At 36.1% G+C, this 15,353-nt stretch overlaps 1 protein-coding gene across 1 annotated transcript in view; it reads left to right on the plus strand.

Moving 5' to 3' along the window:
* The first annotated feature begins 333 nt into the window (after positions 1-333).
* The window catches only part of CNGB3 (cyclic nucleotide gated channel subunit beta 3), a 60,898-nt gene continuing 45,878 nt past the window's right edge, over positions 334-15,353 (plus strand). The window contains exons 1-3 of the mRNA XM_054646419.2: positions 334-441; positions 2,832-2,907; positions 12,450-12,561. Coding sequence (XP_054502394.2) covers positions 334-441; positions 2,832-2,907; positions 12,450-12,561 — 296 coding nt within the window. The remainder of the gene's footprint in view (positions 442-2,831; positions 2,908-12,449; positions 12,562-15,353) is intronic.

Genomic DNA, 15,353 nt, shown 5'->3' on the forward strand with positions numbered 1-15,353 from the left:
AAAAGATTAGAAACTGGTTTATTCTAAAAAGAAAAAAAAAAGTCACTCTCCTCTGACGTCTTGCATGAAAAGTGGAACTGTATATGGTGTAATGGTTAAGACTAAAAATAACTTACAAATAAGTTACTCGACAAGATAAAAAGAAAAAATGCTAATGTTGACCAAAAAAAGTCACTGAAATAGACTGTGCAAGAAATTTCTCTAAGGCACTAATCAGACCTAAACCTGATTAACTGTCTAATTGGCTTGATTACTGATGGCAAGAAAACATGTGCTATAAACCTGTTCATGGTAAAAGAGTCATAGAGGCTTCAGGGGAGCTGAAGAGGCAAGATGTTTAGAAAACTAAAATCAGTATTTTCTAGACCAAAATTAGCACCTGAGATAGCAGATTGCAAGAATGAAGGTGCCCCTCCACCACCACAGGCATCAACAGGCCAGGTATGGTTTTTCTTGTCTATTACAGACTCATTAATAGTATATTTTTGTTTAGAATGTATTTATGCAAGTAAATACCAAAGGTTAGAATTTCAAATATAGTTACTGAATATGGTATCAATCTTTATTTAGAAAAATGAAATAAATTTCTTTATTCTCCTATACCCTACCATCTTTTCTTTATGAAGAAAATACACTTTTCTCCTTTTGAAAGCTGCTTTCCAAATAGGGATAACCTGAAATAGTACAGGCTTATGAGAGGTCGTGATCAACATTGCAAATGGAGAATTAGAGATACAGGTACTGCTGCTTTACATATGATGATATATTTTATGCATCTTGTTTCCTTCTGGCAGGAAATGTCAGTGTGTCCTTTCTGAATATTAGAATGTCATGCAGGTATATATCAGCCTGCTTCCTGATAAACACTGGAAAGACAAAGTAATTTAGTAGCTTTTTAAAGAAATCCTTTTTTCAGCTTGGTTTTGATAATGTAAATCTTCTTGGAAAAATAAAGTCATGTTAGTCTACAGTCTATATTTTTATAAACTATTTCTTCACCATGAAAATTAATTCATTGTTTTCTATTTAATAATGAAACATTTTAAACAGGAGCAAAATGATAAGTACTTTTTCTCTCATTGCCTTTGAACCTTTATCTTTTCCTAATAATTTCCAAAAAACATTTTTGCTTTTTCCAACTTGACATAATCAAAACTTTACAAGACAAAATGACAGCAATTTATGGCTTCACCAAATAATTATGGAAGTGACAAAGGTTCTTCAATATCAGCCTGATATTAATCATTCAGACTATTAATCATTCACGCCTATTGAAACAGTCAAAACCTATCCATTATAAAGTTAATTTTAAGTAAGTTGGCGTATCCATACTGTCATCCACAAAAAAAGGGCAAAAATGTCTATGTTCAATAACCTTTATATACTGCAGATCTACAGGCATTGTTCATGCTTTTATAGTTCAGTATTCTTCTGTCAATAAAATAATGTTTTGAAAGAAGAAAGCTCCTGGATGTTGAAAGGTTAGTTCTGTGCAGACTGATACCTCACTTGGCAAGGTACTTCAGTAAAACAGATCTATTTAGGTTTCACTGGAGACAGGGATTAGTCTTTTGGTGAGAATAATTTCGTACATAAGCACAACATTCAGGTTGTATCACCATCAGCCTACACACTTCAAAACTCTGCTAAAATGGAGGCACATCAATGGATTAGGGATTAAGACATTTCTTGCCTGCATGGAGATGCCATCTAAAGAGTAAAGAAGAAAGAGAAGAAAGTACATAATATCTGGTAAATGGTTACTATACTGATTAATGCACTAATTTATGTACTTATACTATTAGGAGGGAGCCTGAAACAAAGAAAACAACTTTTACAACAAAATATCATGCAAAAGCCTTGAGTGTGTACAGACCTTGCATACTCAAAGATTGGAATTTTAATATACTTACATATAAATATGTATATAAAATTTATAATTAGTTCTCTATACATATGTATATTAGAACTTCAGTGCCTGATTCTTCGAATAAAAACAGACAGGAAAACACAAATATTTTCATAGGAAAAAAACCCACAAAAAACCAAACCAATTTATTCTCAGAAACACAAACAAAAAGAAGGTCACTAACCTAGGAAAGGAAAAGAAAAAAAAGTGCATGAAGATCTGAAAGATGTTAATGTCACATAATTTTTCCATATGCTGATACAACCCACCACTATTAATAATCATGCTGCACACAGGGAAAAATCATTCTACATGGGATAGCAAATGCTGATGGGCTTGATTAACACAATGCTGTTACATAGTATTGTGAAGGCCTAGGACTCCCCATGCACATCTCACTCCTTCCTCCAAAGGCCACTCTGTTAAAACCGAGATGAGTCAAGGTATAGGTACACAAGGATTTGGTCAATGGATCTAAGTCAGCAAGTGTGGGAGGAAGTTAATTTTTTGCAGTGAAAGTTGATACCATCTCAGTATTTTGTAGAGATTGAGATGTGTCATTGTGTTAAGGTAGCTCAAAATATGCCAGGTGTGTTAGCCCAACAGAAGGTTCAGGCAGAATCATGACTAACTCAGAGATGCACATTGGCTTGTGAGAGACAGCACTGAACAAGACAACTCTGCAAACTCTAAGCTGAGCAGCTGGGTTTGCACCAAGGATGTGAAGATTCCAGTGTTTGATTTCAACATCCATCACAAGTCCTTTGGCAAATCCATCTGCAAATACACAGAACACCCAGGAACAACGGTCAGTGTGTGGCAGCTTAATCAAATTCCTACAAAAATGTTGCAGACATCAAACTACCCTTATCATTCTGAACAATGACAATCTACAGTGTCTAATCTTGTGTATTTTTTTAAGGATGAAAATAAAACAACAAACGAACCACAGAAAGCAGAGGCCAATAGTAAAGCAGAGCCTAAACCAAAGCAACAAGGTCAGTAATTTATGAGTTTTCAAAGATTATTGGGACATAGTATATGTATTCTCTATAGGATTGTAAATGAAACTGTTGTTTTCCAAGTGCTTTGGCAGGAGCTCTTATTTTTTCTTTGGGGGAGAAATTAAGATCTCTGAATTGTCATTGACCCCAGGCCAATGATTTGTTACAAATATAGGAACAGCGTCCAACAATAACAAACGGGAACAAGCTTTCAAGCACATAGTGCCTTCATGAGCTTGCCCCTTCTGATCAGCTAGTCTAGGAAGCTCTATGTGCTCTTACTGCAATTTGGCTCCTTAAAAATCTTAAAATAAAGGTATTTAGTGGCTTAAGAAAAAAAAAACAAAAAAGACCATATTTTTAATGTCTCTTTTAGTCACTCTTCTCACCAGAAGAGGTACCAGAAAATAAAGAGGTACAAGATAAGACAGACTTTTAACTATCTGACATTTCTGACATTCAAATATTTCACTGAACAGCCATTACAAACTTAAAACAAAACAAAACAAAACAAACAAACAAAAAAACCCCAATAAAATACATCAAAATAATTTTTAAAAAAGTAATGCTGTTATAAATATTTGCCATCCCTGTTCAGAAGCTATTCAGGACTGGTACTCAGGAACCTAGAACTCAGGGCAGTAAAACAAGGTAATTTTCTGCCTAAGCAGCCGGTTTCTGGAGACAGAGGCCACTGGCCATGGATATCCTGCCCCCCTCTTCCCCCACCTCCAGGAGCCAAGCTTGTTTTGTGCATACCAGAGCCTGAATGAGTGCTTATACCAGCTACCAAAATAAAGGCTCAGGATGGGTGAAGCACCAAACACTGCTGGGCCATATCCCCTCCTCCCTCCGTCACAGCATGAGTGGTGCAGCCCTTTCCTTTTCCATCCTCCACTTCTGGAGAAAAACAGAGTCCAGTCTTCCTGTCACCTCATGCTTTTCCTTTAGGAGAGCAGCTCATGTTCATGTTCATTTCATTGAAGCAGCAAAGCAAAGACTGAGGAATCTCCAGCTTTCTGTGATAAAAAATAACTAAGAGTGAAGCAACTGGAAAAAGATTATAAGGAAACTTTCATAAACCTTACTTGTGTTTGTGTAATCATAGCAAGTGTCACAATTTGTTTCCTCATGTAATGAAACTTTAAACAAAGTCCATTTAATGCAATTGTCTTGTTATATAATGGCTGTAGCATGAAATTAAGAGAAAACAAAGTCTGACCTGAATTAACTGTAGCAGCAATGGAAAAAACCAAATTTGATATTTGGCTTTTTTAGCAACACTAAATCACAGATACTACCTCATGACAGAATCGAGTATCAGTACAGAAATTTTTTTTGTTTCCCATAAAAACTTAATCTAATTTTACAGATAAATATAACTAATTAAGATATATTTTGGCATAATCAACTACTTTTTTTCCTTCTAAAATATAATAAAAAGTGGTGGTATAGTAGCAACTACACCATTAGTTACTTCAGGAAATTTTAATAACAGAGTTAGGGTCCATGTGTTTTGGGGAATATTTTTAAATCTACCATTCTTATGGAAGGTACTTCAAATCTCATTTTCAAACAGCTGCAACAAGACATGAAGAGTATAATTAAATAGATAGACAATGACTATACAAGCCAGAAAATTTACAGGGACCACACCTCAGGAGAAACTTATGATTTTCACCACTCTGAATGTAAGTCCCTATCAGCTGAGCCAAATAAGGAACTTCTTTATCTCTGGACAGAAAATGGAAGCTAATCTAAAGCAGTTCACAGGAGGGTCCAGATAAATTTCTGCAAAATTTTGTGAACATTGTGTCAGACTCAAAATTTTGTGATAATCTTCTGGAAGAAGAAAATAAGAATTTGTGTGGGTAAGCAGAGAATGAGAGACTAGAGAAAGCATTTTATGCTGTATGTACAAATTTGGAGTACAGCCAGAGCTCCAACAACATTAGTTAAGGCAGATCAGCTAAATGGAGAACATCAAATGTGTTAGAGAAAAGTCTTTCCAAGGCCTCTTGTTACTTTCTCTGGTGTAATCAAAATAAAATAGACCAGAAAAACCCGTAATCATAGTATCAGTTTGCAATTCCATAGTGCTAAATACAAATCAACAGACTGAGTAGAGCTTATCTTCACCCCCTTCTTTTTGCATCACCAAAACCAGCCATTACCTTTTTCCTTTCTCTAACTATTTCACAAAGCAGCACAATGTTTCCAGCACACATGAGAATCCAACAGGAGGTACTATTGTAGCCTGCTTGATTAAAACTTGGCCACTTAGGTCAGCCAGGAACCCCTGGTATTTTTGGCTTCTTTGTTGGATACTCATTGCCCTATTTCTGCCTCCTCAGTTGCCCTCTCTCTCACTAACTTTCTTTATGATTAATTCTTTGCATAATTACTTCACTCTGTAATTAATTCTCTGTGCTTAGTCAGTTTGTTCCATAATGGATTCATTTTTTTTATTTATTCCCTGCATTTTTTTGTGTACTTAACAAGGTGTGATTCACCTAATTACAGGTTCTCCGTGATATTGAATCCAATTGCTATAATTTCTTTGCATATTTATCATGTCCCATAATTGACTGGCTATACAAATGCCTCTCTTGTTTTATGTGCTGCTGTTCAATAGCTCTGTTGGTGCTCTCTTTAGAAGAACATATCCAGCTTCCACCTGCTAGCTGCTGACTGCATTATCATTCTGTTTTATAATTTCTTTCCTTCTCCTGACATATAATTCCAGTTTGATTCTTTTCAACTACATTTTAGTATTTCTCTGAAGTCTGTCCTCATCTTTACATTTTTCCCTTACTAGAAACTTGACTGTTTCCAATATTTTGGGTTTTGATCTTCTACTAAATCAACAAGTGTGGATGCCAGCCGGTCAGGGAGAGAGAAACGGCAATCGTTTCTCACAGTGCTTTGTGAGGATTTTTAGGGAGTTGTAGGAATGTGATAAACTTGTTAGTATAAATAATCTACAAGTGGTGTTTTCCCACCTTGTTTTTCTGTTCTTCTCAAGGACTGTTTGTGAGAAAGATGTTTTTTATTAACTAGCCAATCAAGTGGAATGTATCATATCACTCTATAAAAACCAAAGAATCTTTTGTTAAAAACCCTTCTTTTCTCCTCTTGCTTTGGGTATCTCATCTGTTCTTGTGTCATTCTTGGCTCAAGGTAGACAAACAAGTGTCTCAAAGATGTTTTCCAAAGTCACGGTCACATTTATTCAGCTTTTACTAAAATGCATATTGGCATTGCTTTGTTCTTGGTAGGACTTGAGTGGGAAAGCTAAAGTAAAACTACCACAGGTATTTCTATACATGCTGGAATTGTGCTTCTACTCCCTTTTGGGAGATTACCATCTCCCAAAAGTTAATGTTCAGTGATATTTAGTATATTCAGAGCCTAGAGGCTTGGAAAGTATCTCTAGGTGAGCAGTGCAGCCCCACAGAGGAGGGGCTGCTCAAAAAGAGCTTCAATAATTCACTCTAGACTCCCTCTTCTGTTCAGGTACTTGAGGAACTTTTCCACTAAGAAGACAAGTAAAAGCAGAAGCTGTTGGTAGCTGTCCCCTCTGATCTATTAGCCTACCTGTTATACCTTGCCTCTTTCATAATAAGAGGGTTCAAACCCATATCTCTCCCACTCTCATAGAGCTACCTAACTACCTGTGTAAAACCTAGGCTAGAGAGCAGTGGGAGGAAGTTCCATAGCCTTCCTAGCCTCTAGGCCATCGGGCAGAAAAGAAAGCAAAACCCTATGGAATCCAAGAAATTAAAATGGAGCATGTAACTGACCTACACATGGATCATGGAATGAACCTAGGAGTTAAACAAAACAGTAACCATGCAGGAAGAATGAAGGACTTTTATTTCAGTATATATTTATATTACAATTGTTGAATCTTTTAAAAAGGGGGTAAAAAAACCCTCCCAACATGTATTTGACGCTATCGCAAATAAATAAGTCCCAGAGCCAAGAGGAGAGGCTTGATCACTAGCTGATATACAGAATATGGTTGCTCTTCCTTCCTGTCGATAGAAATAAAGCAGATGTATTTATTGAGGGTACCAAAACCTTGGTTAATTCTGGTTAATTAGGTACCAACTAACTCTGCATGGACTACAACTGAGTTAAAACTCTGAGAAGGGTGAATTGAATTAAACATGAAATCTTGCTAAAACCTTTGTTTGGCTTGTTATGAATTTGACTCTTAAATTGCCCTTAAGCAGCAAGACAAGACCTGTCCTGTAACACCAGGAAATCCAGACTTAAAGAAGGGGTTTTTATTTCAAAAAATACAAATGAAGTACGTGATTTTATAAGCTGCAGCCCAATAGACTGAACCTGCCAATCCATAGAGACTTTGAAATAATTTTATTCCTTGTCACCTTATCCTTTATGCTCATCACTGGTACTCATTACTGGAAAACAGGCAGCTACTATTTCCATAAAATAATATAAAGAATAAAATATTTTTTCAAAGATTACCAAGGACTTGAATATGTTTAATCAGCTTTATTCACTTCTGCTGGTGTGAAGTCTTTTAACTCCTCTCAGATCTTCATTTCTCACAGGAGTGACATGTCTAAATGTTAGGAAAACAAACTCAACTTCTTCACACAATCTTTCTTTCATAGAAAATAAACTCAAATAATATTTTTGTTAGCCACTGAAGTTGAGGGTTAAGACGGACCTACTTACTGATCTTTTATTTCACCCCTGTTGATTTCTGAACTTTTTTTCCCTGCACATAGCATTTGTTCAAGAAATGTTACTTCAAGAAATGCCATGCTTGCAGCACCATTTCACTGCTCTAATTTTTCATATCAGAAGAAGAAGATTACAAAGGTGTGCATTTTCTAATGTCAGACCTGAATTCTTTTCTTTCCTTCATCCACGGATTTTCTGTGTTGTTATTCTCTCTTGAGATCTTTGGGACCCTATAGCCATTTTTAGATATTTTGTATAGCTCAAGAGCACCTCCATGAGGCAAGAACAATCAGGCAAATGACTAACTATGTCACAAGCCTTACATGGAGTTTGTAGACAGGTTCTCTTGTTTCCATTCCATTGCTCCAAATGCCAAGTCTTTATTCCAGCTATTCACGACAACCTGCTCTCTATGCTACGTTGCAGGCAATACCACTTAAAAGCCAATCTGAGACTTCTAACATATTTTGAAATGTCTAACACTTTGCAAAAAAGAGGAAATGTCAAAAAAATCACTGATTTTAAGTGCTTAAAATTATGTTTCTAAGGCAGATAATACGTCACTGCTAAAAAGAACAGATTACTCAAACATTAGTCACTCTGCCTCCTACTAGCAGACTCTAACCATGTCTTTATACACCTTTTCCTGTTTCAAACAATGCTGTCTACCCTCAAGTGTTTCCATGAACCATTAAAATTGGCACCATTGATAGTATATTAAATTAATTTTATTAAATTCATGTTTTCCTGCAGGCATATTGCAGTTTAACCCCAGCAAGCAACCAAGCCCCACACAGCCTCTTACTAACTCTCTGACCAGCAGAACTGGGGAGAGAATCAGAAGGATAAAAGCTAGAAAATTTGTGGGTTGAGGTACTTTATCAGTTTATTAGGAAAGGCAAAAGCCATGCACACAGGCAAAGCAAAACAAGGAATTAATTCAATTCCCATTGACAGCCATCTCCAGGAAAGCAGGGTTCCAGTCATGTGCAACAGTTACTCGGGAAGTTGGATACAATCACTCCCAACTTCCTTCCTACTTCTTTCCCCTAGTTTATATACTCAGCATGGTTAGTATATAAAGTATCATATGGCCTGGAATATCTCTTTGGTCAGTTTGGGTCAGCTGTTCCATCTATGTCTTTCACAGGCTTCCATGCATCCCCAGTCTCCTCACCCCTGTGCAAGCCCTGCCTAGAAATAACAAAAACATCTCTGTATTATCAGCCCTGTGTTCAGCCCAGATCCAGCACCAGCCACTGGCGAAAATTAACTCTGCTCCAGCTGAAACCAGCACAGAGCACAAACATCAAGCTACACAAAGTTTTCAAGTAACCATCAAATATATATTCAACAGAAGAAATCTAAAGTATTTGTTTATCTTTGTCTTTTTGTCTACCATGACTAATTCTCTTCTGTGTTTCTGCCAAGTATTGGAAACCAGGTCAAGATAGTTCAGGCCAATCAGATTTGCAGGATTATTTTTCATTACTGAAGGAACAAAAAAGACCAACATTAAATGTTCTTTAAATCAACATTGCTTACACTAATCCTGGTAATAAACATCAGAAATGAGTGGTAACATTTACAACTGTATTACATACATAGCAACTCAACTATAATTAGTACTACACTATCATTATGCAACCATATAGTAGTTTTTAAGCAACAGTGTGTTTTAAAATTACCATATTTTTGTAAAAGTTACAAAGAAGTTAACAGTAGAAGGAAGTATTTGACCATATATATTTAATTAATATGAAATAGACATTATGTGTGGGTGTTCTGATGGAAATATTGCTTCCATAGATGAAAAAGAAGATAAAAGTGAGTCAATGCTTTGTGAATCACCCTATAAAACTATATATTGTGGATTCAAAGTTAAATAAGATTATGTCAGTTGATGATTAAGTTGAACTAAAATGTGCTTTTGAGCAGGCAAAAGAAGAAGCTCAGGAAACTCTTGCTTTTTATGTTAGTTACTGCTAGCCATGACAAGTTCTACATTTATGTATATCCAACCAGTAGAGATGGGAGGGGAAGCATAGATGTGATACTGGTCAGACTGCTAGAGCAAGACAGTGGAGCTGGCTGGGAATTCTAGGAAAGAAATTCTTCCCTTCCTGAACTATAGCAAAGCAAAAGCACTTTTTCTGTTTTGCACTCAAACTGCTACTATCCAGCTGCTGACATTTATTCATATCTTAATAACTAAAAACTTACCTAAGAGAGGTAAACAAATGGGTTTTATAAATTGCATCTTGTTCCTTGCTCCTTGAGGTCCTAGGCAGATCACTGGTATGATAAGGTTTCAGTGGGTTTATAAATTTAATCAGATTTATTTGGAGGGATTCTATTAAACAGTGTTTTTTCCACAAAGTGATACTTCCACAGCTGTCACTTTCCCCTTCCATCTTAAAATAGAACCAGCAATATTTATCCCAATACAGTTTTAAAATACATTATCCTTACAGGAAGGCCAAATATTTAGAATGTGTGAACATCAGTGGGCTTCATTCCTCAACTCCCACCACTAATGCATTGGGAACTTCATCCACCTCTATGCCAGTACAATGGGAATGCAAATAATTCAGAAAAACTCAAACCCATTATTTTGTTGAGTCAGCATGGATCTGAAGGTTTTCAAAAATTGCATTCATTGTTGGTGCCTTGGTAAGATTCTGCCTTTTTTCTCACTCAGGATTTCACTACCATGACCAAAGTTATGCAAAACTGTCCTGCAAACCTGCCACCTACCTGCTGGATCATTATCTATTCTGGAAACCAACAGCTGTAGTCTAATTTTTCCTTAAAATGAAAACAGTTGTAGTCTAATTTTTCCTTAAAATGCCCACACTCTTATTAAGGACATTCCTTTGGGCGTGGTTTCAAGAGTTAGAAGACTACAAGCTAGATTCAAGAGTTAGAAGAGCAATGGGTTTATTTTTTTTTTTAATATGTGACTATGCAGGCAGCCCTCTCAATTTCACACAGAAAGGAAAAATTAAAATTTGACACACAGCTATTAGTGGTGCTAGGCCCTGACATTCTAATATTAATGCAAATAAGCCCTGCTAGAAATTCATTAATCTTTGTATGTAAAAATCTGGAATATTCGTGGGATTGAAACGTTTTCCTTCAGTCTGGATGCAATCAGCATTTAATGGTCAGTGTGGGTTCAGACGTCAGACTGAATACCTTGAGAATATCTATCAAGCTCAGAAGTTGTTATCCTCTGTATGGGAGTGTTTGTGTGCAAGCACCATGTATTTTTACTGTGTGCTTTTTGTTTCTCATACATGTTGTCATTCCAAAGATGAATTTTCTTATTCAGGAGCCTGTTACACTAAAGAGTGTAACTACACCAGCATTTTGTTTCAATGAAGAATGCTCTTCTAACAAAACCCTCTTGATTGTCCCCTGATTTTCTCTATTTTTCTCCCCAAAAAAATCCCAAAACCCTTTAGGATCTCATAACAGGTTTGGTTTTATTCCTTTAGAATAAAACCAAACCAGAAAAATAACTCCATGAGTCAAACTACTTTATTCAAGCTGCTTATTGACATTAATTTCAGTGGATCACAATATACTTAATTTGAAATTTATCTGCCAGATATGCCAGACAAATGTCTGACAGATATAAATTCAATGCCATTCTTTCAGCACCATTTCACTGCTCTAATTGTTCATATCAGATTGTAGCCTACAGATACAGCTAGGAGTAACTACTATAACAAGGAAAATTCCCAAAGTGAGGTAATTACAGAAATGTTGAGATTACCTTTGCTGTCACTCTTGATTGAGTACTTGGCTTTTTGGATTGTGGAGACAAGGCAGAGAGAACTGGTAAACTACAAACCATGAATTCAAAAGGGAGCAGAAACTGCAACAAGTGCTGGAATTTTTTGCTTCTCTTCAAGGAATAACTCTCTAAATATGGAGTTTAACTATCAGGAAAGTAACTTTATACTATCCATGTAAAATATTCAAATTTTGATTTTCTTTGAGCTGTTCTCAAACTTAAAATATAGCACATACCATACACAGGCTCCTGATTTATTTGTTGCTATGTTTTGCTGCCAAGTTTTTCCTCTATCATCATATTTGTGAAGGCTGAGCTTGTTCCTCCATTATGAAAAGTGTCAGACTGATGAGAGCTATCACATTATTTTTCAACATGAAAGTTTAAAAGACATGGGACTAATTATAAGAAAGCATCATTTAAGGCCACTCAAATGGCAAGAGACCATGCCATTTGCTTCAAACTCTACAGACTTCCTGCTTAGATGACTTGAAAAAAGTTACCAGTAACAGAAATGAAGAAATAGACTAGACAAACGTACTGTCATGGCAGCAAAAGCATCATCTTTGATGCAGTACAAACACTGAAGCATAGATAATTTTATTAGCATTTCTATTCATAAGAAAATTAGCTACACTTCACTTTTCTTCCTGCATTTCTTAAGGCATTTCTGGACACATCTATCTGTCCTCTACCTTGCTGCGTCACTTCTTGTCCCTCATAAATACAGAAGAGCTCTGAACTGACCATTGTTGAGCAGGTTATTGATGAATCTATTTAAAAACCACAAGTAAATTACATATTCTAAAAGGTGAACTTATCATAAACATGCAGTTACAGTTAGCAATGAAACAGATTTATGCAGGATACATTTCAGAGGTCAGGTCCCAGAAGTTGTGTCTTTTAGTGCTTATCTACTGAAGAAATAATGTCAGACAGACTGTGATTCCTTCAAAAGTATTACTATAATAATTATTTTAAATTTCATTTTTTAAAATTAAAACTTTTTTCCTAGATACAGAATCTGCAAAAGCACCTGAGCCTTCAAAACCTGAAAAATCAACTGAACCAGCTAAGACAACTCAACAGGAAGAGCATGAACTCAAAGATGGGAAAGAAGATGCTAAGTGAGTAAATTCAATTAAAAAATTTGAAGATTCTATCTGGCATCCTGACTTAACATTTCTGTGTGCCATATATCTGTTCTTTAAAAGTTCCTCCTGTAAGGATCTGAAGAGCTTTATTTCAATTTCAAGGTAGCATATATATGAGGCATCCGTTTGTTATGTGCTTTTGATAGTTTGTTGTGTACATCATCCTAAATTGCAGAAATGAGGAAAAGGATTTTCTCAACTACAGTTATATGCAAATTTTAGCAGTGCTGCTGTTTCATTATTACTATATTTTAGCAAAAAAGAAAGTCCCAGAATGCTGCCCTGAATAACTGGAATGTTTGTCACATCATTTCAACTTGAAACTTTTTACCCTGCACATTTTTTTCCTGAGCTATGACATTAAATCAGCATTAGTCTCCACAATTAGAAGATTAGTACTATCTCTTGTTGAGAAGAGACAAACAAATGAAACAGTAGTATTCCTTCAGGGGAGAATCTAGGGTCATTCAACCTTTGTAAGAAGTTGAGGTGACTGTTTTGTGAAAATAAAAATAAATATGAAGTCTAGAAAACAATAAGCTTTGAATAGTCTATAGTAATTTCAGAAGCAGAGATTCATAGATTAATGGAATCATAGAATTCCTTGGGTTGGTAAGGACGTTTAAAGGTCATCAAGTCCAACCCCTGTGCAATGAGCAGGGACAGCTATAAGTGGATCAGGTTGCTCAAAGCCCCATCCCAGCTGGCCTTGAATGTTTCCAGGGATGGGGCATCCACCACCTCTGCCTAACAGGTGCCAGTGTTCCACCAGTCACACTGTTAAAAATTTCTAATCTAAATCTGCCCTCTCTATGTTTAAAAATGTTAAATCTTGTGATGTCACAAACCCTCCTAAAATGTTTGCCTGCATCTTTTTTACAGGCCCCCTTCAAATACTAAGAGGCTACCAATAAGGTCTCCCTGAAGCTTTCTCTTCCCCAGGCTGACAAACCTCAACTCTCTCAGCCTTTTCTCATAGGACAAGTGCCCCAGACTTCTGATCATATTTTTGGCTCTCCTTTATTCCTGCAGATTACACCACCCAGCTTGGTGTCAGCTGCAAACTTGCTGAGTGTGCCCTTGAAGACACTCTCTGTGTCACTATGGAAAATGAAGGTCTTGATAGAACAGCTCAGGCTGGGAGGCTTCTCCAGAAGGAATGAGGTCCAAAGTCTTGCTGAAAATATTTAGACATTAGACCCAACTCCCAGGTTAGATCAAGGCACCCAAAACTTTTTTCAGTATAATTGTGAATCTCTATCTCCAAGAATGGAGCTCCATGGTTTCTCTGGGCAATCTGGTCCACCCTTTGACCACCCTTATTAAGAAAACTAAATGCAATTAAATTTTCCTTTGCTTTGACTTGCTTCTTTTGCCTCTCATACTCTTGCTGTGCACCTCTGGTGTTCTTTGTAAATCAGAATGATTAGTTAGCCCTCATTACTTACTAGAACACAGTATGGATTCATGCTCAATTAGTTGTCCACCAGGACCCCCAGATCCTTTTATGCAAAGATGTTACCTAGTCAGTCAACTCTAAGCCTTTACTCTCATATGGCCCATTGCTATGCATCATGAAGTTTCTGCCTTTTGAGATCACTTTGAGTGGAGAAAAACTGATAGACTCAATACAGAAGCAGGTAAAAAATCCTCCTGCTTGTTTTTGCCTTCTATTATTTTGATTGTCCTAATGACACAAAGAAAAATCTTTTCCTGACATGGAGTAAATTTATAGAGATGATAAATTAACTACATACTTCCTCCCCCTCCCTATTCCAGACTTCATGTCTGGAAATAATCAAGCAAAATGCTACTGCACATACCTTTATAAAATAATAGATGCAATTAAAAATAACTCTGACTAGAAAGAATGGAAAAGTTATAAATAACTTACTTCAATGTGAATCAGTAGGTCAAAAATGACAACCTAGATAAGAATCTCCTTCTTTTTGTCATCATACAATATGTTATTCAATGCTTACAGTTCCACTGGTAAATCTTGTAACCATGGTTAACATAATTATGTGCTTATGAAACAAAAGGGTATGTTTCTTATTAGTAGAAACAAAATCTGCCTGTTAAAAGAAAATTTAAAAATATTTACATTAAACATTGCTTTCTCAGAGGTGTTCTGACTCAGTGTCACATGTCTATCCAGATATACCTAGTTGGTCTAATTTGAACAACAGCTTCTAAAAATACAGTAAATATTTGATAAATATTAAAACAGTTACTCACTAAATTCTGCAGTAGAGTCTGGAAGTCATGGCACTGGTGTCGTTGCACTGACATGAAACCAAACAACAGATCTGTTGTATGACTGTCAGAGCTGAAGGGAGAATGTTTTTAAAATGTGCATTTGAGAGAATTTAATTCATTACTTCTTAAGATTCATGGAAGTCTATTAAGACACCATTCCTTATCAAGGTAACTGCCTTATTGAGTCTATGAGTTCAAATTTGCTCACTAGAATATTTTTAGGGAAATCAACCACCTTTATCACATCTAGAAAAGCTGAGAATTTGAGTCAAATAGATACATGTGATCTACAAATGTAGTAGTAAATGAAACATGCTCAAACCACTGTCTAGCACTAGAACAATAAAATATGCCTCCTGAAGAGTTTGGTCATTGCTAATTTTTAGGTATTTCCATACCTGGGAGTTATTTGGAACAGTGCTAGTTTTATTAGTCAAAGCCATTTCAAGGACTGTTAGAACAGTCAGGATAGTCAACTAAGGGTCCAATTGTCCAAGAGTTTTCTC

This window comes from Agelaius phoeniceus, chromosome 1, assembly GCF_051311805.1.
Source record: "Agelaius phoeniceus isolate bAgePho1 chromosome 1, bAgePho1.hap1, whole genome shotgun sequence".
Taxonomy (NCBI): Eukaryota; Metazoa; Chordata; class Aves; order Passeriformes; family Icteridae; genus Agelaius; species Agelaius phoeniceus.